This window comes from Pelodiscus sinensis, chromosome 1, assembly GCF_049634645.1.
Source record: "Pelodiscus sinensis isolate JC-2024 chromosome 1, ASM4963464v1, whole genome shotgun sequence".
Classification (NCBI taxonomy): Eukaryota; Metazoa; Chordata; order Testudines; family Trionychidae; genus Pelodiscus; species Pelodiscus sinensis.
Genome location: NC_134711.1, coordinates 4,224,600 through 4,252,052, shown reverse-complemented (window position 1 = coordinate 4,252,052; position 27,453 = coordinate 4,224,600). Strand labels below are relative to the sequence as shown.

Here is a 27,453-nt window from a genome sequence, read left to right as displayed (position 1 = left end):
CTACCACTGTGGAGTCCTGGGCCATGATTGGGGCTCCAACGTGCCATTATAATATAAATAAAAAATAATAGTACAAATACTAACTAATGTCTGGTAGATTCATGGAGTTACCTCCTAATTCTGAAAACAATGAGTAGTCCCGGGGCACCTACACAACAGGACTCACCTCGAAATAAGCTGTGCAAATTGAGCTATGCCAATTGTGTAGCTTATTTCGAAATTGGGAGCATCCACACAGCATGTATTTTGAAATAGAGCCCTCTTCCTCTGACTTCCCTTACTCCTCGTACAATGAGGGTTACAGGAGTCAGAGTAAGCAGTTCTCCAGCTTGACAATATTTTGATATTATTTTGAAATAACTGCCTGCTGTGTAGACACGGACTTAGTTATTTCAAAATGATTATGTTCGTCCATCGTATTCGAAGAGGACCTTAACATCTAACGAGCTGTGGGCTGTCCACGGTGCATAATGTTGCTGTGTAGATGTTCCTGAAGAGACTAACAAACATATATATATATATATCTGGATCTGGACTTATAATACTCCGGTCATTTGAAGAAGTGGGTTTTGCCCACGAAAGCTCATGATACCATCTCCATGTTTTGTTAGTCTTTAGGGTGCTACTAGACTATTTGTTGTTTTTTAAGTGTTTCCTGTTACAGACTAACTCGGCTACCCCTCTGATATAGTATCACAACCTTTTGTGGGCAAACCCCACTTCTTCAGACGAGCTCAGAAATGGGTTTTGCCCATGAAAGCTCACGATACTATATATACTTTGTCTCCAAGGTGCCACAGGATTACTCGTTTTTAAAGTTACAGACTAACACAGCTACCCCTTTGAGACCTCCCAATTCTGGCTTAGCAAAGTCACCATTAGATCGCTCCTGACATCTCAGTTCTCCTTACATGTCCTCAAACTGTGAGTTCACAGTAACAGTAATTCAAAACCAACAAATGGGGGGAACTCCCTCCCCCCAAAAAACAACAAAAAATTCTTCCTTCTCCTGTATTTCTCTGTCCCATTTTACTCAGAGGTTTGAATTAAATGCATGCTATAAAATTATAGAACTGGCCACCAGAGGGCAATACAGCAAAAAGAACTGCTGGACTATGAAGGCAGCTGCTACTTCTGTTCTCCAGTTCATCTCTCCATTTAAGACTAATTATTAATGAATTTACAATTTGCTAAAGATGTCTTTGTTCTTTCTGTTTAATTTTTGCCTTCTCTCATCACCAGATTGTCCTAATACAATACAACCGATGCTTCCCTTGCTATAGATTGGAGTTATCAAATCATGTCATATGATATTCAGGGACTTGGAGATCCAGTCTGCAGTGTCTTCTGGGTCTTGTATGTAATCTCACATCTCCCACTACACAGGCAATATGTTGCTCTGATTCTGCTTGTGGAAGGGCCAGGCTGGATTTTCTTTGTCTTAGTTCACGTGACTACCCAATTCACCACCAACAGCCAAACTATCTCAGGAGTGTTGGGCAGCCCTTCCATAATTTGCCCATTCTTCGCAGGTTTGGCAGGGATGAGAAACAACATCTGGGATTTGAATTCTATTCTTTCCATTACATGCACTTGGCACTAGTTCCGGGTCACCGATAATATGACAATATGTCTGTAGCAATTCATGTTCAAAGAGAGAGATAAACACAAGCTAACACCCTTGTACAACTGTATGAAGCATTCCCATTTTACACATGGCGAAACTGAGGGAAAGAGGTTGTGACTTGTGCAAGAGTCAAATAGAAAGTCATTGATAGAGCCAGAATGAGAGCCCAGGGCTTTCTGACTCCAAGCAAGCCTTGTGTTCATTCCTCCAGGCTATTAACAATATCCTTCTCTTAGGGTTGCTGGATGTCCAGTTTTGAACCGGACATTCCAGTATTTGAGCGTTCTGTTCGGGGAAACAAATTGAGAAAATAGAAATGTCTGGTATTTTCTAACTAAGATGTAATGTAGATTGTGATATAATGTCAAGTGTGTCCGGTATTTTTGTTGAAACTCTCTGGCAACCCTACTCTCTCTTCATATGGACTGTGACCAAAAACCGAGAAACCGGCCCCGTCACTCAATCCAACATGCAGCGCTTGCTGCAGGAAATCTGGCTTTGAAGTTTGGTTACGGAGGTTTGAACATGAACACTGCGTTTTGGTGCTCCCTGCTGCTCTGCAGATCCCTGTGCCTGGGGCATTTCTGTGCACTGGCAGGTGGAGCCCGGTGCTAGAGAGCAGAAAGCAATGTCCATTCCCCAGCAATGCTGCTGGGCCCACATCAGAAGATTTTTCCTGTTCATAATTATTTCTATAGTAATGCTTAAAGCAGCTGGGGCAGGTGTTTATTGTAAAGGGACAACGTTAAATAGGTTATCAATAGCCGGAGCAGAACAGTGGTAACTGCATCACCTGTACAAAAAGACTTAATCCTGCCATAAATGCCGGGGACTGGTCTAGGTGGAAGTCCCTTCCAGTCCTGTGATTTTGTGTGTCTGACTTTTTCCCATTTTCGCTTTATAAATGTTAATAATCTTAGGGCAGGGCATTTCCTGGTGTCAGTGCCCACTGCTGGGGCTCTCAGCAGGTCATTAGGGATGCTCAGTACCTTGATGGCTATAGCTTAACTGAGCCAAAGGGATTCCTGTACATTTCAGTCCAGTAGATCCTCCGAGTTACAAACACCCGGTAACCCTGAAATGTTGGTAACTCTAATTGCAAACTGTTGTCTGTTTTCTTTCAAAAGTTTACCATTGTACATTGACTTCATACAGCCTTGAAACTTTATTATGCAGCAAAAAATGCTGCTTTTATCTATCTCACTTTAAATGAAACATGAACAGAGTTTCCTTAGCTTGTCAAATGTTTCCTTGAAGCTTTCCCTTTGTTTGTTTGTTTTGTTTTACGCAGTACTGTACTGTATTTGGGTTTTTTTTCCTGGTCTCTGCTGCTGCTTGATTGCATACTTCCAGTTCCAGGTGAGCTGTGGTTGACCCATCAGTTCATGAGTCTGGTGTCTGTAACTCTGAGGTCCTCCTGTACTTTCAACAACCAAACACATGTGGCATGACTCCGTTGAGCCAACTACTCAATCACAGAGAACTCTAACAACCTGGAATTGAATTGTATAAGTTAAACATAGAAAATTCCTTTTATGTTGAACAGGTCATTTCTTCCCTAGCCCTGGTGCAGGATTATTTCTGGCTGGAGTATGTTCTCTAGTACTCTGGTTTTTTGTAGGGGTACTCTCGGGTTTTACTCTGTTTAAATTCTCTTAAGAACATGAAAATATCCTTCCTGGGTAAGACAAGTGGTCCATCTAGCCCAGTACCCGGTCTTCTGACAGTGGCCAGGGTCAGGTGCTTCAGAGGGAATGAACAGAATAGGCAACCATTGAATGATCCATCTCATGTCCTGTCCCGGCTTCTGGCAGTCAGTGTCTTAGGAGCCCCCAAAGCCTGGCGTTGTGTCCCTGACCTGTCTTGGCTAATAGCCATTGATGGACCTATCCTTCGTGAACATCTGTCATTCTTTTTGGAGCCCAGTTATGCTTTTGCCTTCACAGCATCCTCTGGCAGTAAGTCTCACAGCCTGGCTTTGCATTTCTTGAAGAAATACTTCCTTTTGTTTGTTTTAAACCTGCTGCTGATTAATTTCATCGGATGACCCTCGGTTTTTGTGTCATGTGAAGAGTTACTAATACTTCCTGCTTTGCTTTCTGAATACCAGTCGTGACTTTATTGATTTCTAGCATATCATCCTTACTCATCGCTCTTCTCAGCTGAACAGTAGCTGACTTTTGAATCTCTCTCCATATGGAAGTTGTTCCATAGCTCAGTCATTTTTATCGCCTTTCTCTGTGCTTTTTCCAATTCTAATGTGTCTTTTTAAAGGCGGGACAACTGGGACCGCACACAGTATTCAAGTTGTGGGTGTAGCTTGGATTTATTCAGTGACATTATGATATTTCCTGTCTTACCTGTCCTTTTCCGAAAAGTTCCTAGCATTGTGTTGGCTTTTTGATTGCCATTGCACATTGAGCAATTTTTTTTTTCATAGAGCTATCCATGGTGACTCAGATCTCTTTCTTGAATAGTAACAGCTTAATCCTCATCATTTTGCATGTATACATATTTGGGATTATATTTTCTAATGTGCATTACTTTGCATTGGTCGACACTGAATTTCAGCGGACATTTTGTTGCTCAGTCACCCAGCTAAGTAAAATGCAGGACAATGTAGCACTTTAAAGACTAACAAGATGGTTTATTAGATGATGAGCTTTCTTGGGCCAGACCCACTTCCTCAGATCAAAAATTAGCTCATCATCTAATAAACCATCTTGTTAGTCTTTAAAGTGCTACATTGTCCTGCATTTTGCTTCAGCTACCCCAGACTAACACGGCTACATCTCTATCACCAGCTAAGTAAGATTCTTGGTGGCTAGCTTTGGACTTAATTATCTTGAGTACTTTAATATTGCCTGCAAACTTGGCCACCACCATATTTAGCTCTTGCCAGCTCACTTATGAATATGTTGAACAGCACTTGTTCCATTGTAGATCCTTGGGGGAACGCTATTTGCCTCTGCAGTCTGAAAACTGACCATTTTTCCCTGCCCTTCGTTTCCTGTTTTTTCATCCATCAGTTTTTTGATTTATGACAGGGCCTTCACTCTTATCCCATGACAGCTTGTTTTGCTTAAGAGCCTTTGGTGATGAACCCTGCCAAAGGCTTTCTGAAAGCTATGTCCACTAGATCACTGTTTTCCATGTTTGTTGACCCACTTAATCAATTCTAATAGATTGGGGAGGTATGATTTCCCTTTACAAAAGCTATGTTAATTCTTCCCCAACTACAGTATATTGTGTTCAGTTTTGTTCTTTGCTATATTTTCAACCAATTTGCCTGGTACTGAAATTAGAATTACCAGTCTAAGTGCCCGGGTCATATCTGGAGATTTTTTTAAAATGGCATTACAGTAGCTGTCTGCCGGTCATCTGGTCCAGAGGTTAATTTAAGCCATACATGATGTAACCCAGAGAGTAGTTCTGCAATTTCATATTTGAGTTCCTTCAGAACTCTTGTGCGATTTTCCTCAGCTGGGGACTCACCAGGGATCCTAGAAATCAGTTTGCTATGGAAAAACATGGAATTGGCATTTTTTACAGAGAATTTTAGTTTTTATATTTTGTAAAAAAATTAAGAACATATTGTAGCTATTAGTAGAAGTTAGGGTGACCATATTTCCCCAGGGGAATACAGGAAACCCTGTGGGGCTGGCCTGAGGCCGACAGCCTGCCCTTCAGCACCTGTCACCCCCTGCCCTGAATGTTCTTCCGAGTCCCTGAAAGGGGCATGCCCCACTTTTTTGGCCAAACTGGGCATTTGTCCCATTTGCAAACAGGACACTTCCTAATTTTGCCAAAAAAGTTGGGATATTCGGGACAGAGTTTAAAAAGGGGATTGTCCCAGTCATAATAGGACACATGGTCTTCCCAATCCAACCGATACCTATATATGCACTGTGGCTAGGGAAACTAAAGATGAGAGTTTCATTTTAATTGTGGGAAGACATGGATTTTTATTTTTTTGAATTGGAGAATTTTGGGTTTTTATCATTCAAAACTAGGACCCCTGCTTATTACTGTTAAATTTATCAATGTGTTCCCAAACTTCCCCTAGGGACATTTCAGTCTGAGACTGTGCCACAGGTTTGGTCTTCCTTGAGTGCTCTTTTAGCACCTTGATTATCCAGTGGCCACACTGCAGGGTTGCCAACAGTCAATAAATTTATGGCCAGTCCCTAAAAAATTAGCCGAAATTGGACATGTGCGTAAAGTCTGTTTAAAAAAAAAAAATTAATTAGGTGTCCGTAAATTTCGTAAAAGTGCAATGAAATTTCAAAAAACAGCAATTCTTCTATAACAATGACATTTCTTCTGTGCTGCTTCACCATTTTACTGTGGAGCAGTGGAAATTGAACATTTTAGTTGTTTATTTAGCTTAATGGTTGAGGTGACGTAACATCCAGGACCATGACTAACTAAATGAAAGTGAGTTAAATAGAATATTGTTCTTGTGATGTATGAATGACGACGATTACTTTTCACTTTTGGCCATTTATGTTGTCTTAATATAATATAAAAATTATGTCCATTTAAAAAAAAGTGTCTGTAAATTTTTTCCCATTTTGTCCATAAATGAAATTTCTATGGGTTGGCAACCCTGCCACACTGGTTGCAGCACATGGGTTATTTTTGTAGTTGGGGGAATACGACAACTAATCCCAAATAGTAATTATATCCTTGGGAGAAGAATTCTGTTCAGTGAAATATGCAACGTTCACATGAGGCCTAACTTGAGGCCTGTCAACATGGCAAGAGTTTCTTGAAATACCCTTCTGAGCCCTGCAGGGAAAGACGTTTCAATGAGGTGACAGTTTTGCAAAGAATGCTGATTAATTTGGTCCAGAGATGGGCAAATGGCCCATTATTTGTTTGTTTGTATTAGCTTAGCCCATGAGCACTTCAGACCCTGTTCCAGTTGGCATAATGGTCATTTTTCTTCCTTGTACAGTTAATAGGTTGTGCGCTGATTCTCCATTTGTGGTTTGATTTCAGGCCCAGTGGGAATGGCAGCAGCTGCCGCCGTGGCAACAGGTAAAAAACGAAAGCGACCCCACGTGTTTGAGTCTAACCCCTCCATCCGCAAGAGGCAACAGACACGTTTATTACGGTAAGGTCCCTCTCCTGCAGTGGCCTGTGGCTTGCACGAGCTAACAGCGGTTTCCACCTCTTTGTGCCTTTCCACAACCCGTTTGTCACTAAGGGACATGTTGCTGGCTGCATGTTGCTCAGCTGAGGGCATCTTTGGCAATTTGAATTGAACCTGAGAGCTGTGTTGAATTTGCATCGGTGGATCAAATTGCAGCTTTCCCTGCTTTGATATATGGTGGCGTGACCCACAGAGACTGAAGTCGCCATCCTGATAGACTTCGCTATTTATTCCTATTCCTGGCTAATCACAAATGGAGTCCACGTTATTCTAATGGCCATCTTGCTTTTTGCCACTTGGATTCTGAACTCCTGCTAAAGCCATTATCTTGAGAACCATTAGAGCTACAATACCCCAGCTCTGGAATGGTCCAAACCATTTGCCACCATCAGGAGGGATGCATCTTTATTCAGTATTTGTGTTGTATTATTGAACGGGACCACTTATAAAGCCACCCAATAGTTCTAACACATGTCCCTGCACTCTCTCTCTTCTAGCAAACCCTGAGATGGCTGGTAGCAGGGTTTTTCACACAAGGGTAGTCTCAATAAAAATGTCCAGTGTTTAAATCTGTGCACGAGCCAGATGGGACCTAGTTTAGTGTGTCTGACACTGGGGAGTCCACATGGTATTGCATGATGACCGCTCTTAGCAGAACATCCACTGTGGAAGGGGGCTCAGAAATCCCCATGGGAATTGATAACCTTTAAGTTGCCACTTTATGCAACATTGATGAAGGGGAGACTCCCCCCTCCTGAACTATATAAACTTCCCATGATGTGCTCTAGCAAAGTCACTGCCTTTATCTTGTCAATTCTGTCACATCATTTAACATGTGAATACCAGGAAATAAATGGTAAGTATGAGCATTGCGCCATGGAAGAAGCATCCCAGAGAGACTCACTGATGTAACAAGTGGCTGAATATGCATTTCCCTGAGCCAGCTGTTGCAATGTCTCTGTTTCTTGCTTACCACACGTCAGTTATGGCTTTGGGCAGGATTAAAGTACCAGTGAATTATTCCGCATTGTTGTGGTTGCAGAACATAGAATAGTTGACACATGTATCAGAGATTCTTTCTCTGTAAAAACATTTCAAAGTGCTCTTCCTATAAATTCTGTATTGTTAGTCATTGGCTGAAGGTAGTTCCTTCCTCTGTGTTAACTGATCACCTGCAAGCGTCAGGACGTTAATTCCTCCTCTGTGTTTTACAGTTGGTCACGTGCTTCATGGAGGGGTTTTTTTTTTTTTTTTTTTTTTACATTCGATAAGGAATTGAAGGTTCATCATTGTTAGAGACAAATCTCAGACATGATGGGCCCAATGGTTTGATCCGATGTGGCTTTTTCTCTGTGCCATTAACCTCACTGCCGAGAGAGAAATGTTTTTCTCTCCACTCGCTGCTTTTCTTTTTTCTGAACACATTTCTTTGTGACAAGTAGAAATGCCATAGCTGAGCTGGGGCATGGCACAAAGGAACACAGCAGGCCTGTGGCAGCAAAGAGATGCTTGTGTAGCCCTGTTGCTCACCAAGGCTTCTTTTCACACCTGCATTTTGAATGGACAGGGTCAAGAAGAGGGATTTGTAATCTGAAGAACAGTGGTGGGAATGGACCTTAATTTTATCATCCCCCGTTCCCCATTTTCTTCCTTTGTTTCAGGAAGCTCCGTGCCACGCTAGATGAGTACACCACCCGAGTGGGGCAGCAGGCCATTGTTCTTTGCATATCCCCCTCCAAACCCAATCCTGTTTTTAAAGTGTTTGGTGCTGCACCTTTGGAGAATGTGGTAAGTCTCCCTGGGAAGGGGAAAAGGCTCTAAGGTGGGTTGTTTGCTGTCTGTGCATGTTTCATCGTGGCTTCCAGTGCTTCTAAGAGCCAGTGAGTGGTTTGAAAAACACCCCCACCTGGAGCCAAAGGATCGGGGGAACAGTCTCCCAAATGTGGCTCTTTCAGATACGGCCTGAATATTGAAGTCCCACCTGCTCTGTTTAGGTGCGAATGGTCCCCGTTTCCTCTCATAAAACAGGAGTCTAGCTTAGTGGTCACCATCAAAATGTTCCCTGTCTCCGTTTCTGTGCTGTGAGCTCATCGTGCACCTGGATTCTGCTGCCTCACCCTAGAGAGGGCTGCCTTTCAGTGCAGTTCTGTCTGCTGTGCGGAGCGAAGGAATGAGATCAGGGCGCTCAGCCTGTCTTGCTTGCACTAGTGAGCACTGGGGTAGCCTGGGGTAAGGTAGGATGGATCTGACAGTACCACCATAGACAGGTGCATGGCAGGAGAAGGGGAGGGATTTTGTGGGACTGCCAGGGCAAAAGGTGTGTGTGGTGTTACCGGCCTTTAGCTATGATTATGGGACATTTACAGTGCTTCCCAGCCACTGGTACATGTAGCAGTTCAGGGGCTTCAGGCGTTAGCCACTGCATGTGGGCTGGCTAGCAACCCCTCGGCCAGTAGTCCCCACTCCAGCTCCTCTCGCACCCTGAAAGATGAAGATGCAATCTGTGGCGAGTCTCCTGCCCTATTTGCTGTGACGTGCTCTACCTTCCAGTGCCACTTGGGCCGCTCGAAGCCTCACTCTTGTGGGCTCGGGGCTTGGAAGCCACCGAGGCGCCATTGTGACTTAGGTGAGAGGTGTGTGTCCATTTCAGCCGCGGGCAGGCCATGCTGGTGCACCTGAGGCCGAACACGCAGTCCGTGCAGATGGCCGCTGTGGGAGGGTGGGACGTAGGGGAGTCACTGGCTGGCATTGCCAAGCTCTCAATCTGGCAACCCGGTAGTTACCCGCAGATGTTGGGGACCGCTGATTTCCAGGGCAGCCAGGAAGGACTGGTCTCTGCTGGCAAATGGAAGGAGTTTAAAATCCTCGTGGCAGTCACCACCTGGCCTTGAACGAACGTGCTAGGACCTTGCAGGAAACAAGAGACGTGTCCTGCTTGCGATAGCTCCATTGCTTCCAAACTTTTACTGAAAGCATTCGAATGCCCCCCCTTGATGGTGTTACTTGGAGTTTCATCATTTCTCTTCCCTGCAGCCCTTTGGGGCCAGGGGGTATTTTTACCTCCCAGCTGTGGCATTGTTTGCTCACTCAGTTCTGCAGCATCTTGGGGAAAGTGAACAGCCCCTCCTCCGGTTACCTAGCGCCCTGGCCTCTCTTGTTGCTCTTTACCTTGTTTACCTGAGCCTCCTAATTCCCCACAGGTGCGCAAGTACAAGAGCATGATCCTGGAAGACCTGGAGTCAGCGCTAGCGGAGCATGCACCTGCGCCACAAGAGGTGAACTCCGAGCTGCCCCCCCTAACCATCGATGGGATTCCTGTCTCTGTGGACAAGATGACCCAGGTAAGCAGCCAAGGAAGGTGGAAACTTGGAAGAAGAACTGAAGAGGCGTTTTAAAGCTTGTTGATTTTGCAGTGCCGCATATGTCTGCACCCTTAGGGACACTTCATCCCATCTCTCTGGTGGGCCCGTCGTGAGAGGTGAATCCTTATCGCCGGGGCTCCTTTCCAGAGGAGACTGTAGAAATGCCAGTGAGGAGCAGAGCACCAATGGCTGGGAATCCCACCTCTCCCCGTGGGATCACTGTTGTCATGCTCCATCGGCTGTGAATGGAGGAGCTGTCAGTTGTGTACCTTGGAATGGTTTCTAGCCACTCGTATCGGGAAGGTGACTTATTGCTAGTAGAACCAGAAGGTGGCTAGAAATCTGGCTAGATCGTCAGGCTCAATGGGTGGCGATCAACGACTCATTGACTAATCAGCAACCTGTATCAAGGGGGAGTGGCCCAGGGGTCGGCCCTGGAGCCAGTTTCGTTCAGCATCTTCCTTAATGGTCTGGCTGTTGGGATGGATTGCATCCTCCGAAAGGCTGCAGGTGACAGGCAGATGAGAGGTAGATACGCTGGAGGATAGGGGTAGGCTTCAGAGTAGGGATGGGCAAAGGGGCCTCTGTGGGCTGGATCCGGTCCGAGGCCGCGCTGCCGCTACCCTACCCCAGGCCAATTGAGATCTGGGGATGGGGGAGCTCACGAAGTCTCCCCCTGCCAGGGGGGCGTGGCATCAGAAGGAACCATTGGCTGTTTTAAAACAGCCAGCGGCTCTCCCTAGCTGTCATGCTCCCTGGCAGAGTGGGGGCCGAGGGCGAGAGACTTTGTGCACTCTCTTCCCCTCGGGCCTGATTGGCCTGGCGGTGGGGAGAGTGCGCAAAGTCTGCTCCCCCCACCTAGGGCGAGCAGCATCAGAGGGAACCATCAGCTGTTTTAAAACAGCTGGCGATTCTCTCTGGGTGCTGGGGACAAGGGTTGGGGGGAAGAATTCATGCGCTCCTCCACCCCCCGGCCAATCAGAGTCTGTGGGTGGGGGAGTATGAGAAGTCTACTGGCCTCGCCCCCTTCCACCTGAGGCCACGCCCCTTCCAGGGCCACATCAGAAATTTTAAAAATTCTTGCCCATCTCTGATCCAGAGTGACCAAGACAAATTGGAGGATGGGGCCAAAAGAAATCTCATGAGGTTCTACAAGAGCAGAATCCCAAGCACTGTTACAGGCTGGGGACGGACTGGCTAAGTAGCAGTTCTGCAGAAAAAGACCTGGGGTTTCCAGTGGATGAGAAGCTGGATATGAGTCAACAGGGTGCCCTTGTATCCAAGAAGGATAACGGCATACTGGGCTACATTCCCAGAAGCGTTCCCAGCAGATCGAGGGAAGTGATTATTCCACGCTAGTTGGCCCACATCTGGAGTATTGTGTCCAGCTTTAGGCCCTCCACTACAGCAAAGATGTGGACATATTGGAGAGAGTGCAGTGGAGGGCAATGAAAATGATGTTTCCTGGGGCACATGACTTCTGAGGAGAGGCTGAGGGATTTGGGCTTATTTAGTCTGCAGAAGAGAAGAGTGAGGGGGGATTTGACAGCAGCCTTCAACTACCTGAAGGTTGGTTCCAAAGAGGATGGAACCAGGCTGTTCATCAGTGGCAGATGACAGGATGAGAAGCAATGGTTTCATGTTGCAGTGTGGGAGGTCTAGCTTGGATATGAGGAAAAGCTACTTCACCCTGAGAGTGGTTAAGCGGGGGCCTGGGTTCCCTAGGGAGGGGGTAGAATCTCCATCCCTAGAGGTTTTAAGTCCTGGCTTGACAAAGCCCTGGCTGGGATGATTGAGTTGGGGTTGGTCCTGCTTTGGGCAGGGGGTTGGACTCAATGACTCATGAGGTGTCCTCCAGCCCTTATCTGTTACGAGTCTAGGATCCGAAATGCACAAACCCAGCTCTGCATTGGGAGGCAGAAACAAGGCCGAGTGAGGGTGATCAGCCATTTAGATGGGGACTTGGTGTGATGTCAGCGGAAGGCCGGTGCGCTTCAGGAGAAGAGTTGTTGACGCAGAGAGTGATAGGAGCAGTGAATAAGGGTTTCACCTCAACAGAAGTGACATTGTGAGGAAGGGACAGAGAAGAAATTGGTGCTAGTGGGACAGAGGGGAGGGAGATTAGAGGGAAATGGATTTGGCTTCTAAGATTGACTGCAGGAAATCCTAGATGTGCTGCTATTGCAGTGTGGTGGAAAATTCAACCAGCTTCCCTTCTCTGTGCTGCCGGATGTGTGCACATATATAAAACTGGCTGCCACTAAAAGAAGAGCTTTTGTCCAGTCAACTCTGGCTGTGAGTTGTTTTGATGATGACGGTAACATGAGACGAATGTGAAGCATTTATTCTACTAAACATCCTGCATGAATGTTCTACACAGAAAGTGTTAAATTTTCGTGGTAGAGTTGGAAATGAGAGCAGCACTTCAGCATCAAGAGTTGTTTAAGCTTTACCTCCTGTCCCTTTGAGCATGGTTGGACAGCAGCTCTGCAGTCTGTATTCTTTGTTTAAAAAAACCTTCTTGTGTTAAAACTAAAACAGAAGCAATTCCGTTTCCTAGAGATGGGAAGTGACCTGGCTCATCAGCTGTTAAGGAAATTCAGTGGTTTTGAAGCAATTATTCTGCACCTAAATCTGGCCTAGGCAGGTGGCGCTGGGGCACTGACTACTCTGTGTTCCCATGTGTGAGATGTGACTTTGATTCCTGGTTCATTGTGGTTGCTCTCCTGGCTCAGAACTTACTCGCTGTTAAGGTGGAAGGTAGCTCCTTGCGAGTCCTTCTGCAAAAGCTCCTTTGGCTGATCTATTAGCATGGTTGATGTCCTAAATCAGATTGCTAGCTCTTCAGAGGGAGGGACTTCTCTTACTAGGCGTTTATAGAGCTCCTTGCACAACAGGGTCCAGATCCTAAGGAGGATTCAGTAAGCACCTACTGCTACTGCAGTCTAAATAATCCTGAGCACATAGACAGAGGGGTTGCTGACTGCTGCAGTACAATCTGCTGCTAACCTTCCCTGATCTCTCTACCCCTCCTCTTGCTTTTAAGAGTGGAGCAGTTGTACTCTGGCCTTACCTGTCGGGGCAGTGTTATCTGGCCATAAGCATGCAAACTGTTGATGCAACAGTGAAGTAACTTACAAGGCCTCTTATTTTGAGATCTCATGAGCCCGTCCTGCTTAGGCAGATATTCCTAAGTAGGCAGTTTTCTTGCAGGAATGACATTTTTGTTTAAACAGCTAAATAACTTCATTGCTGTTCTTAGCAGTGGCATTGAACTTCCCTAGACAGTAGGCCAATGTAGCTCCTGCACTTGTACCCTCATCCTCGTCATGCACATGTCGGAGAGGAAGGGACCTCGAGAGACCCTCGTTTTGGGGTCCTTGCAGTCAAGGCAAGAGTAGGGAACAAAAACCATTCTTTGTCGTGGCTAGTACCAAAATCATCTTGTCTGTGGACTGATGGTCACGTCAACACTCTGGTCTCTGCTTGCCCATCCATAAAGAGGAGGTGGCTGCATAGATCAGGAACGGGCAACTTAAAAGTAGCAGAGGGCCACACGACCCACTGAAACTCTTTGGCAGGTCTTGGGGGTGATGCCGGGGGGAGTGTCAGCTCCTCCTCTGGGTGTGTGACACAATGTGGAGGGAGGGAGTTGGGCACCAAGCCAACCCTGCAGCCATACCACCGCACTAGCTTCTATCCTGCAGCACTAGCCTCGGGCTTGTTGACAGCAATTCCAGGACAGAAGAATCTGTGGGGTCCCTGCCCCCTTCTTCGGACAGAATCAAAAGCCCTGAGAACCCCACCCCTCCAGCCAGAGGACTCCTGGTCCCAGCTGTGCCTCCCCTGTCCATGCTTGGAGGAACCTCACTCAGCTTCAGCTGCACCTCTCTGCTTTTCCCCCACACCCAGCCAGCTCTGCAGAAGTCTTTCCAAAGATGCTTTTGATAAAAGTAGTGAATCTTGCACTTCGCAATCACCCCAGAACCTGCAGAGGGTGCATCAAAAGCGTCTTTGGAGGGACACTTTTCCCCAGAGCAGGACAGGTCTGCGGAAGGGAGGTGAGGCATGGCAGCAGCTGGCTGGAAGTCTCCTTTGACTGGGAGGGAGGGGCACTTGGGGCATCTCTGGGCAGGTGGAGGGGTGAGAGGGGCAGGGGAGTCTTGTGGCTTTGGTCAGAGTGGGAGGGTCCTTTGGAAGGAAAGGAGCTAGGGGCTAGCCTTCCCAAGGAGGGCTCCACCCTTGCCCTATGCACCCATGTCTGCAGTGTGCCCAGGCAATTTAAAAGGGCCTGGTGGAGTTCCTGTCTGCTGCAATGGCAGGGCAGTGGCTGGACCCCAGGCCTTCTTAAATTGCTCAGGTGCCTGGACATTCCCCTCTCTTTCCCCTCCCCGTCCCCTTGGCTGGCTTGACTGTCCTCTCTGCTGTGGCTCATTGGTTCCTACAACAGCATGCAGGCAAGCCCCCGTCCCTCCCCTGTGACAACCTGCTCCCTTCCTGGTGCCTTTGAATCACTTGCCCTGAGCTGGGCTGAGGCGGGTGAAATAAAGTGATCTGGTGGTGTGAGTTGCTTATTGCTGCCATAAACATTTGAGAGCCTTGGATGGGAGAAGGCCTTACACAGGACGAAGCGTTGTCAAGTATTGCCAGGCCTGCAAACGCTCTGTGGGGTCTGAAAATCCAGCAGTGTCTTTCTGCCTGTTAAAGCATCGCCGCATTCGGATCGCAGCTGACAGTTTTGTTAATGAGAAAGTCTCCCTGTCTTGTAGCTGTACAAGCTCTGCAGGCCTAAGCGAAGTAAATGCTTGCTTCAGTAAAAGCTGATGGCGCTCAGACACTGCAGGGAGCAGAGATGTTGGGGGCCACATTTTCAGGGACGCTTTTCTGACCACAGTGGCATTTTCAGAGTTTTTAAACACCACAATTCTGCCGTTCCCCAAGTTCAGGGCTCTGCATCTCCTTTGGGAGAGTGGAAGATACCACGTGTCCTTAAATCATAAGAACGGCCATGCTGGGTCAGACCAAAGATCCATCTAGCCCAGTGTCCTGTCGTCCAACTGTGGCTGATGCCCCACAAGAAGTGAACAGAACAAGGAAGCAGAAAGTGATCCCTCCCCTGTCACCCATTTCCAGCCTCTGACAAACAGAGGCTAGGGACACCATCCCTACCCATCCTGGCTAATTGATGGACCTAACCTCCATGCATTTATCTAGCTCTTTTTTGAACCCTGTGAAAGTCCTGCTCTTCACAACATCCTCTGGCAAGGAGTTCCACAGGTTGACTTCGCTGCCTGAAGAAAAACTTCCTTTTGTTTGTTTTAAACCTGCTACTTATTAATTTCATTTTGTGACCCATAGTTCTTGTGTTATGGGAACAAGTAAACAAGTCTACACCATCCCTGAGTTTGGATAGACATCTGTCAGGGATGGTGTAGACGGAGCTTGGTCCTGCCTTGAGGGCGGGGGGCTGGACTCGATGACCTCTCGAGGTCCCTTCCAGTCCTATTATTCTATGATTCTATGATAAATAACTTTTCCTTATTCACTTTCTCCACACCATCTTTGCAAATCAGTGCAAAGATGAAGCATCTTGCATTGCTGGTGTTGCTATTAACTGTTGTAGCAGAAATTTTGATCCCCAGAATGCCTGGCTGAGTGGGTATAAAGCATTTCAGTTCTTGGCTGATGATTTTTACATGGCTCAATATACTCTTTTTCTGATGTTTGCCTTCATCAGCTACCAGGGGAATCTAGCCTTTTTCAAGCCTTGTTTGTGTCTGGTGATTACAAAGCTCAGAGGAAAGTAGAAAAATTTCAGTATATCTATTGGGCATCCCAGTTCAGGGGCACGTCAGCAGGAATGGAAAAATGAGGCTTTGGCTTTTACCAGCTGCTGTTCTCATTGGACAGGTGTTAGAAGCATTCGGTTTAGCTCACTAAAGAGATGAAAATCATTCTCCTTTTAATTGCCCTGCTTCTTTGGCAGTCTTGGGGGAAATGAACCCTTCCACAGGCTGAGGAAAGGTGTTTCCATGGAGTTGCAGAAGGAGAGCACAGCCCACCTGTGCTGGGAGTGAAGCATGTATGCAGTGCGGTTTGGTCCTGAAGCCCTTCCTCGGCTGATCCTCCCATTGTAACCAATGGGCATTTTGACTTCAGAGCTGAGCCCAGTCCTCCGCTGCCTCTCTGGTAGTTTTGTACTTACAGCGCCATGTCCGTGTCTGAACGCAGCAGGCGAACAGTCGCATTCTCTCTGCGCTGCATGCGTGGACCTCATTGAAGGGGCTGACACCGTTCTGAATGCAACATTTGTCCCTTCCCTGACCTTGCTTTCTTTGTTTTCACATCTGCGTAGATGACTCTACCCCGTCCCATTCCCCCCCCCCCCCCCGAAAGGAAATTAAAAAGGGGTCATTTCTCTGATGTGGGCCAGCATCTAGGCACCAACGCCATTTGCCGTTAGGCACTGAACAGTTGTGTTGGGGAAATTAAAGTTAGTCAGTTGTGGTGAGGAGGTGATGGAGGGGGAGGGGGCGTGAAGCACACCTGTGGCCAGGCATGCCAGTGTTTAGATAGCACCCTCGCTATCGGTTGGAGGCTCAGGATATGTGCTTGTGCCTGGCCTGCCGCAAGCTGATGCAGGGAAGTTGCGATGTGCAGCATTCAGAAGTTCTGAACTCAGTGCTCCTGCCGGTGGAAGGGGATGTGGTGAGCTTGAAGGGATGCTGGGTTCTCCTGATGGAGGGTGTACCGCTTCTCAGGCTGTGCAGGACCTAGGCAACTGGGTTAGCAATTCTGATTTTTTTTTATACATTTCTTATTTTTCACCCAGCCAAAGTGAGCAAGGGAGAAGCCTCATGTAAGAGTAAAATGCAGGATTAAAGACCCTGGGAATGGCTGGAGTCCATTAGTCAAAGGGTCTGATTGAGTCACTTTTGCTACCTGGCCGGACACACCAAGCAAAAGAGGCGCAGTCAGATCCTTTGATTAACTGAGCCTCCCCTGTCCCCAGACTCTGCTCCCCAGCTGTGAGCTGCCGTGCAATATTCCAGAAGTCTTTCTGCTTCGTGCACTCCTAAGCTAAGTCTAGACTACTGGTTTTTTTGAAAGAGGATATGCAAACTCTGCGGGAATTTGCATAACTACTTCCGATCTTTCGAAAGTGAAAGTAGTCTGGACGCATTTTTTTCTGAAAAAACAAACAAACCCTTTTTCAAAATATACCACTCTTCTTTAAAAAATGAGATTTACGTGTTTTTCCCAAAAAAAAGAGTTTTTTCACGAAAAAAAACAAGTCCAGACTACTATCACTTTCGAAAGATCCTGTGGAATTTGCATATCCTTTTTCGATTAAAAAACCTCATAGTTTAGACATACCCCTAGAGTTCCCACAATATCCCCGGCTCTGGGTGGGGATAACAGTATTAGGTGGAGACTCGACGGTTTTGGTGGTGGGAGGTTACTAGCCTGGTGCATTTCCCAGGCATGTTAAAGGTTCAGTCCTGCCTGTGTCAGGGCCCTTCGGCTCCCATTGCTCTCCAGGAGACCAGACCCGGGCTCTCAGTTTTGCTTCAACAAATGATTCTTTTGGCCAAACTTCTCGCTCAGCCTGGCCTCTCTGAAGTCCAGCAGCAGCGAGGCCTAAAAGGGTCCCCAAAGGCAAGATGAGCTTTGTAAAAGGGAGATTCACGAGGGTCAATTTGTTACTCCTTACCCGGGCAGAGATCCCATTTTTTAATCTGCTGCCTCAGATAAAATATTATGTGATCGCTCGGTCTGAAATCTGCTGCAGAATGCAGCTCTCACGCTTGTTAGGTAGGATGGACACCCAATTGCAGAACCCCACTTGGATTACTGCTTCATCTGCTATCACCTGTTTCACCACTCGGACATGATTCAGGAATATGAACTGTCTACACTAGAACTGTCTAGTTAATCTCCCTCTGCCCAGGGATTTCTGGGTGGCCGTTGGAAGGCCGCTCTTCACAGAGGGTGTTCTATTCTGGAAACGGCTTCCTTTAGCTGACTGTCAGAGGTAAGGCCTGGCTTGGTAGGTGCATCTTGCATTTTGCCCTGTTGCTTCTAGTGTTTTTGTGTGTCTGCAGTTGGGTGCATCTCGGGTTTTTTGGAGGCTGAGGATAACAAAGATCAGAATTAGCTCGTTACCTTTAAGGTTCCCTTTCCTGTCTGTCTTTAGAAGGCCTCCAGGGCTATAGCTAAGGGCACCCAAAAATGTTTCGAACAGTATCTCATATAGACCTTGTATTGCAGCTCACCTAAGCTCTTTTCCAAGCTGATGGACCGAGGAGATTGGAATGAATCTTTATTTCTATAAGCCGCTCGATTTTGCCAGGTTTCTCCTTTTTGTCAGGGAGTGGGTGGGGTTCGGGCAGGTCTGAGGGCTCGGAGTTTAGCACGGAGTTCTGATTCCCCCCCAGATGCTGCACACTTCCGCGATATGGGGCTCGCCATCTCTGTCTTGTAGCCCAGTTTAGGCTTTTGTGAGCAGGTGGGATGAGGGGGGCCTGTCTTGTTGTGACACTAATTAGAGAGGCCCTCACGCTTGAGCAGGTTACAACGCTGTGCCACTGCTGATTGCCTCCCTGGCGGATTAGAGACGAACCCTCCTTAACAAGTGCCTGGAGTAGCTTGAGTCTCTGAACTCCCGAGGACCAGTAATTAATCCAGCTGGTAACAAGGAGCTCAGCTTGCAGCTAGGAGTTCTGGGAAGGAGCTTTTGACAACCAAATTCCATCCGCGCTCCTGGCTTTTTAATGACGAACGTTTCTGTAATGCCTCTTGTCCAAGCACCTCGGATCGCTTTGCAGCACAGGCACTGCTCCTCTTTTATCGATGGGGAAGCAGTGGCACAGACAGGTTAGACCACACAGCGGGCAGAGCGTGGGGCAAAGGGAAGGAGGCCTGCTATGGCTGCTACTGGCTCCCTGCATGACCTTGAGTACATCATTTAACCTCTCTGGGCCTCACTGATCCCAATTCCACCCAAGGGATCGGCACCGTGAGATGGAAGTAGCTATGGAAACGCGGATGGCGTGTGTCGCCCTGGGCTTTATGCAGAATCTCTGGGGAGGTGTTCGCTGTGGGGATGGGTGCAATTGAGACCTGAAGAATCTTCACTAGTAATGTCCATTGGTCCGTGCCTGCTCAGCATTGTGCTCCAAACGAAGCACGTATGGGACAGCGCAGATCAACGGTGACTTGAGTTCCTTTTTACCCATTTGCGGCTCGAGGTGGAACTCCAGCTGTGCCCGCAGCTTAGCTGGGGCGCTTGCTGTCTCTTCCGGGATTACAGTAAATAGTTTTATTTTAGTGTAGTTAGTTTAGCAATGTAGCTAGATAGATTAGTGTTTGAGTTAGGAGATGTTCCTCCTTCCCCTCTCCTCACCCTGCCCGCCTCCTGTTCACCCCTACTGTTTGGGGCACCCATTATGCCCCAAATCCTAGGCTTGAAGTCCTATGTGGCTTGCCTTTGAGTCTTCCCGATCAGTGATCCTCACTTCTCCTGCATGTACTGCCTTGGAGAATCTCATCTTCTGGGTGAGGGCAAGTTTTGTCCTTCTTTCCCACCTCAAGGATTTCAGCTTTGGAGGCATGTGGCGTTCCATGAGGCGGCAGGTGTCGCTTGATGTCATGCTCCCTGGTGACATTGGCAGACTCCTTGGCTTCACTCCTTGGGCTGTCCTGAGGAACCCCAAACAATGGCAGGCCTCCCCTTCGTAGGGAACCTTTTGTTCAGTGAAAAAACAGGCAAATTATCGCACTGTTTGAGGAATTCTGGGTTATCATCCATGCCTTGGAGATCTACATCCTAGCCCCTCAAAGCATCTAAGCCACCTTTTTGCCAACAGCTTCCTGCTCCCTTCTTCCACCAGGGGGTTTACAAGCCACACAGGAGATGCCAGAGATTACACTGCAGCAGGCAGAAAGCCCTGCCATTAGTGTCACCTCTCCCACAATACCTTGCCAAGAAGCCATTTTGAAGGGACATGAGTTGGTAGCTCTCAAATCTTCACACAGCTGGATACCTCCGCTTGCTTTGATGACCCCCCTATCAGTTCTATTCCTTTCATATGTGGCAACGTATTACTTCAGAAATTTAGGTCTGGGATATAATCTACACAATAAAATTCCTTTCCATTCCTGCACCAACCCTTCCCCCGTCCCTCGTTGGGGACACCTCTCACAAGAGAGGTCTCAGACAGGACATAGAGACTCCCTTCCTCAGCGCAAGCTAGAAAACCTGTGTCTTATCACAGTGTGTTTGAGATCCTTCCTTGTTCCCAAGAAAAGTGAATGGAGACCCATCCCAGATCTTGGACAACAGAACATCTCCATCAGCTGTTGGAGATTCAAGATGAGTCAACCATGGGACACTGTTGCAAACATCATTCTGGGATGCATTGACAGGAGCGTTGTGAGCAAGACACGAGAAGTCATTTTTCCACTTGGCTCTGCACTGATTAGGCCTCAGCGAGAGTCTTGTGTCCAGTTCTAGGCACCACATTTCAGGCATGATGTGGAGAAATGGGAGAAAGTCCAGAGAAGAGCAACAAAAATGATGAAAGGTCTAGCACAGGTGACTTCTGAGGGAAGACTGAAGGAATTGGGTGTTTAGTTTAGAAAAGAGTAGACTGGGAGGGGACATGATGGCAGCTTTCAAATACCTAAAAGGGTGTTGCAAGGAGAAGGGAGAAAAATGATTCTCCTTAACCTTTGATGACAGGACAAGAAGCAAATGGGCTTAAATTGCAGCAAGGGAGGTTTAAGTTGGACATTAGAAAAAACTGTCAGGGTGGCTAAATATGGGAATAAATTGCCTAGAGAGATGCAGTGGCGGCAGCCTGCCGGGGGTTAACCCTGACGAACCACCTCTGTCTTAATGTCCACCTCTGTCTAGCTTTTGAGCCCCTTGCTGCTTAAGGGCGCAATTCTAGAGGAGACTGTAGCCTTTTATTGTCAAGGGAAATTTCAATGTGGTGTTACACCACCATGGGGTCAGCTCTAGCAGCTATGGTTTCAAGCTTCACAGTGACAATCACCTTTGCTACTTGTGTCAGAACTAGTGTCTCTAAGAACACGTAAAAACCAAGAGTCATGACTACGCACACAGTCACAAGTAGAATTTACAAGTTTTATTACAGTTACAGTTAAATTTATGATTATTCGAGCATATAGAAATTCTCTACAGCTCTATGCACAAGTTACAAATAGAGTTATACTCACAACCTTAATCATCGTGCTAGGGTCTGATGGGTCTCTCATGGCTTGGTCATCAGTAAGAGGCTAGTTCCTGCTAGAGACTCCCACAGAGAGCTCAATTTCTCCCTTTTATAATGTGATTCTGCCTATAGCTGTATTCTGTGCGTGTCCATAAAAGTGTCAGCTGGCTTTTCTTTTATTGGTTTGTGTCCACTGGAAACGTAGGGGGGGGCCACAATTTTCTATAGGCTGTGTAAGTTCCCTTTATTTTCATTAGCAATGGTTGAGACACAGATCTGAGTCAGATGCACCTTTACAGTATTGTAATGATCTAATAATAATCTTCTGGGTAATTTTGAACAGTTTTACCACTTGGTACTCTTTTCCCGTAATCCTAAAGCATCAGGTTTGTTTGTTTTTTTCCAGTCACTTATGTTATAATTTCTTGTCTCCAAGGCCAAAAATAGCTAAGCTAAAGTCTTGCAGGTCTCAACTTACAGGTTTTTGCTCTCTGATTTGAACTGGGCTGGCTGGTTCTCATCACTGGAGTATTTGAACCGTAACATTGCAGTATTGGCGGTGGTATGTTGCTTTTACTGTTCTAATTGGCGGACTTAGCTTTTTCGCTCTCCTAGCACTCCACAGTGAGCTGTTGACCATTGTGACACGGGTGAGGTGGAGAGGGATTCCTCACATGCTTTCAGAGCAGTTTCAGTTAGTTTTTAGTCTGATCGTTTACAGGTGGAAATGGAATCCAGAAATTTATGAAACTAACCTTAAATCCCCTGAAGAAGCTTTTATTCCTCTTGTGCTGTTGGTTCCAGGCGCAGCTGCGAGCATTCATCCCTGAAATGCTGAAGTACTCAACAGGTCGTGGGAAGCCGGGCTGGGGGAAAGAAAGCTGCAAACCCGTTTGGTGGCCTGAGGATATTCCATGGGCAAACGTTCGCAGTGACGTCCGTACCGAGGAGCAGAAACAGAGGGTGGGTGTTGTGCTGCTGCTACCCCTTCAGAGCAGCCTCTGAAGTTTGGGAGCAGGTTGCTATGTTGTGAGCTTCCCTTGTGCGTGACCGAGAGAGCAGCTAGGTCAAACATTTCCCTTGTTCCATGCCAGCGTTAAAAGTTTGTGCCCAAATCACATGGTTTGGTGGTTCCTCCTCGTTTCCATATCTTGGCTGTCTGTGCTGCAGTTTCACATGACAGTCATCTGTCTGTCCCTTTTGGTCCAGTCTCTTCCTGCCCTGGAGAGTCAGCTCCACCTTAGTCCAAGGGGTAGAGGAGAATAACATGGTGGAAAAAGAGACTTATTCCCGGATCCACTCTGACTCCGTATTGCTAATTTGCTAGGTGATATTTTTATCCCACCTCTCTTCTTCTCACCTCTCGTGGTGGGTAAGTCCTCATCCAGCTGGTCACATTAGCAACTCATGATACCTGGCCCAGTGCTGGGTCTCTGTTCTCCCAAACATCTGCTAGAGAGCCCATATCCCAGCCCCACAGAAAGCCACCAGGTGATGTCACCCCCTCTGATCAAACAGAGCTGTGTGCGCCCGTCCTGTAGGTGAGGGAACAGGCGTGGTGGGATAGGCAGGGGTGAGTGGGGAGAGAAAAGGGGATGCATGCCCACTCTGTCGGGATGTTGCAGGGAGCAAAGGAGGAGTGGGAGATACCTGTCTACCCAACAAGCACAAGGGGGCATGAAATGTTGTGACTCTTAGGATTAAACCCTTGCAGGGATTGGAGCTTTCCCTCGCTGGGGTGAGCCTGATTGAGCCAGGAATTACGGTATCAATCAGCCCTTCACTTGATTTTTGACCCCCACCCACCCATTCCTCATTAAACTCCCTGAAAGTTTGAAGCAGAACTGTTTCACTAAGGAGATTTCCTCCGTCCCGTGGTCATACAGACTTGTTCTGTTATGTGGCACGTGGGTACTGGCAGTCTTCCTGCTGGCTTGCTTCTGACGGGTGACTCATGAACTGTGGGGTTCAGAGAGATGGGGGGCTTGGGTGTCTTCAGAGACTCTGTTATTATTTTGGAAAAAAAAAACGATAAAAAATTAGCCCTGAAGAAAGCTAAAGATTTACGCTGCTCAGGTCACAGGGGAGTGAATTCAGGGGGGATTAGCTGTTGGAAATGCCCCTTAGAACTGTTCTTTCAATGGTATTGTTCTCTCCCGTTAGGTGTCCTGGACCCAGGCGTTACGGACGATTGTGAAGAACTGCTACAAACAGCATGGGCGCGAAGACCTTCTCTATGCCTTTGAGGATCAACAGACGCAGCAACAGACTGCCGCTACACATAGTATAGCACATCTGGTCCCCTCGCAGACAGTGGTCCAGACCTTCAGTAACCCTGATGGCACGGTCTCCCTTATCCAGGTGAGCAGAGCCCACGTGTCCCTTCACACACTGTTGGGCAGCCGTGTCGGGCAGAAGTGTTTTTAACTCTACACCTTGGCTGTTTGACGTCACCTGCTTGTTTCAGGAATCTCACGTCTGTCTAGCTCAGGTACTTCTGTGGCCTCTGTTGCCATTGTACGGGAGTTTCCCATGGTGGAAAGAATAGTACGTTCGTCCTACTAACGCCCCTGTGAAAGACGGCAGTGCCATTCTCTCCATTTAGCAGAGAGGGAGCTGAGGCCTAGACTACCTCCTTTATCGCCGACTCGAGATACTCTGTTACACATAGACTAACAGATGTATTGGAGCATAAGCTTTCGTGGGCAAAGACCCACTTCGTCAGATGTAGTGGAAATTCCAGAGACAGGTATAATTTCCACTACATGCATCTGACAAAGTGGGTCTTTGTCCATGAAAGCTTATGCTCTGATATATCTGTTAGTCTATAAGGTGCCACAGGACTCCTCGTTGTTCTTACAGATTCAGACTAACACGGCTAACCCTCTGATATCTATTACACATCTCTTTCTGAGTATCATGGGGCACACATCTGGGTCTATTGGACCCCTGCAGTAAGAACAAGGTGGGATTTTCTGCACTGTACTTTAGGTCATGTTGCCAACATTTTGCTGGCAAAATTATAACGATATAATTATTACTATTACTTAATATTCATTATTTATTATTTTCCCTTCTAAATCATTTCCTCTGGGGACTCCAGACTGGGTGGAGGATGAAGAGCAAAATAGCGTCTTCTGCACAGCATGATCTCGCACACCCCATATGCGTGCAATCGTGCCGCATCCCCTAGAACAAGGGATCCATTGCACATTGCGACCCCCATATGGATGATGCGTGCAAGGACGTGCCACATGGAGGGTGCCATTTTGTAGAGCAAAATAGCATCCTCTATGCACTGTGACCTCACGTGCACAGTATGTGTAAAGTCACGGAGTTTGGAGCACAATGGCATTCTCAATACAGCAGAGGTCACTGTGACCCTATCTGCTGATGGTGCCACTCCATCTGGGGTCATGACCCACGATTTGGTAATTACTCTTCGTGGCACTTGAAGTTGTCGTATTCACGAGGCTCCATCCACTTGAGATGTTGAAACAAGATGCCATTTACAGTAAACTGGGCATGTCTTTCTATAATAAAGCAAAACACACAAAACTGACCTCAGCTGACTCATCCCTCTTGCATCTGGGCCTGCTTTGGTCACCGCTTGAAATAGTTAAGTGCTGACAATTCTGTTTCAAGGCAAACACCTAGTAAAATGAATGGAGCTGCTCGGCCTCTCAGAGGTGTTTTTTTCAAGCCATCTGTAGATAGTGCAGATCACGGCTTTGTTTCACAGCCTTTTGATGGCTGTGCTCTAGTCCAGTGTTGCCCAAAGGGTGTTCCGCGGAACACTGGGGTTCCACGAAGTGAAAATAAGGATTCCGCGAGAAAATTCCATTACAATCACATTTTATGATTTTTTTTTAAAAAAAAATTCATATTATGTGATTTTTTTGTTTTTGTTTTTAAATATGTACAATTAAACTAAATGTTGATTTCATGACCTTGTTTAGCATTTGTTTATTATTATCCTTACTTATTTGTGGTCTACTTTTTCAGCCCCATATATAAGACTGTTATTGGGGGTTCCGCAAAATTCTTTCGAATTTAAAAGGGTTCCGTGGCCAATAAAATTGGGAAACACTGCTCTAATCTGATAAGGATTAGAGTATTTTTAAACAATAGCTTAAGATGGATCTACACCTAAAATTTAGGTTGGCATAGTTACGGTTCTCAGGGGTATGACAAATCCACACTTCTGAGCCTGTAGCCATACCTACTAACTTCTGGTGTAAATGCAACTTAGGTCACCAGAAGAATGCTTCCAAAGATCTAGGTGTCATCACTTGGAGAGAGGATGTTCCTACAGTGACGGCAACCTTACTACTCTTCTCTTTCCTCTGTCCCCATGCACCTCCCTCTCTGTCCCAAAGAACAACAAAACTGCTCACAGAGCGGCTGCAAATTGGCCCCTTCTGCTGCTGCAGACTCCCTCTTAGGCCGTACGTGAGCAGCTCAGAGCCATCTTTGCCAAGGGGTGGAGCACCCACACACCTGTGGATCTGTTTGGAGGTCTGAGGGCTCAGCGCTTCTTAGAAGCAGGCTCTTTGCCTCTGCTTCCCAGCTGTTAAATGGGGATGAAGATACCTTCCAGACCTTACCATGGGGCTAACGATGAATAGCCGTGTATATGGCGAGTGCTGGGTATTAAAGTGCGGGACACTCTGGTCTTCAGTTTTCCCTTCTAGTGATCTTAATGCTTACCCCAAACATTACTGTGGAACCTCCTAGGAGCGTTAGCTTTGGAGGCTAGCGGGCTTGGCTGCCCCGTTAGCCGAGATGCAGCGACGGGCTGCTGAGATGAACAGTGATGGCAGGTGCTGCATTTTGTTTACTCCTTTATGGTGGCATTTTGCAGGTTGGCACCGGTGCTACAGTTGCTACTCTGGCTGATGCCTCTGAGCTGCCTACCACAGTCACCGTTGCACAAGTCAATTACTCCGCGGTAACGGATGGAGAGGTAAGGGGGCGGGGGTGAAGTCGTGGCTCTCAAGCACACAGCACACTTGTGTGTCGCTACTGGACACTTCTGGCACGCTGGCATTTTTCATACTTCAGGTTTTGCATTCCCAGTGAACACTTAATGCCAAATGCTGCCAAGTTAAAAGCTGAAATCAACGTTCATGCAACATTGTCTTAGCTAGTTTACGTGGTCTGGGGTAACTGTGACTCTGGGGGTATGTGTGTTTGCCCAGTTACTAGAGGCCCCAAAGTGCTCAATTTCCCAACTTTTGCGCATGCTCATCTCAGTCAGTGTCCTTTGGGATAATAGCATGCGTGTGTTCTGGATTCAGCTCTCCAGACACACTCATTCATGTGCTTGTCTGGATAACCCTTGGGCCTGGAACACCAGCGAGATGGTTACAGTGTGAGGAGATGGGGAATGGTTCAGGTTTAGGGCTTTCTGGGTCAGAGCCAGGAACAGAATACAGAGGGGCCTTCGGAAGCTGCTTAACTTCTTTTTGCCTCAGTTTCCCTATGGGGAGAAGGGGACCGTGTCCCTGCACCACTTCCAAAGGGTAGAGTGACTCAGTCAGTGTGTAAGTGGCTTGTACTTTCCTCCAATAAAGGGCATTGTATAAATGCATAGCGGTGTAAGTGTTAAGGAACGTGTTAAACTGTACAGTACGTTCATTTGTACTCATGTTTTTCAATCAATTTTTTCAATGTGACAAATAGGGATATAAAATCCTGTTTAATCAGTTAATTGGTTACACATTTGTGTTTAACCAGTGAACCACTTAAATAGGGGTGGGCGGGGGGTGCTCCAGGGGCTGTTCTAGCAGGGCTGGGGTGCCTCTGCCTACAGTGCAGGGTGGGAGAGGGAACTGCTCTGGCTGAGCTGGGCCAGGCCTGCCAGGGATGGGGACTGCTTGGGCCAGGCTGAGGCACCTCTGCCTGCATCACGCTGAGCTGGTGGTAGGCCCCTCTGGGTGGAGCAGCCCCCTGCATGCGGCAAACGGGGGCCGCTCCAGCCCCTGCCAGTTAACTGTAACGTAAGCATCACCCAGTAAGCGTGATGCTTACTGGTCAACCGCTTAACCATTCACATCCCCAATG

The 27,453-nt window shown here is 47.2% G+C and overlaps 1 protein-coding gene across 3 annotated transcripts in view; it reads left to right on the top strand.

The window, feature by feature from the left end:
• The window catches only part of NRF1 (nuclear respiratory factor 1), a 135,395-nt gene that overhangs the window by 64,821 nt on the left and 43,121 nt on the right, over nucleotides 1-27,453 (top strand). For all 3 annotated transcript variants that reach the window (XM_006120331.4, XM_025183218.2, XM_075925374.1), the window contains 6 exons: nucleotides 6,632-6,746; nucleotides 8,447-8,573; nucleotides 9,986-10,126; nucleotides 22,192-22,350; nucleotides 23,551-23,748; nucleotides 26,252-26,353. In XM_006120331.4, coding sequence (XP_006120393.1) covers nucleotides 6,632-6,746; nucleotides 8,447-8,573; nucleotides 9,986-10,126; nucleotides 22,192-22,350; nucleotides 23,551-23,748; nucleotides 26,252-26,353 — 842 coding nt within the window. The remainder of the gene's footprint in view (nucleotides 1-6,631; nucleotides 6,747-8,446; nucleotides 8,574-9,985; nucleotides 10,127-22,191; nucleotides 22,351-23,550; nucleotides 23,749-26,251; nucleotides 26,354-27,453) is intronic.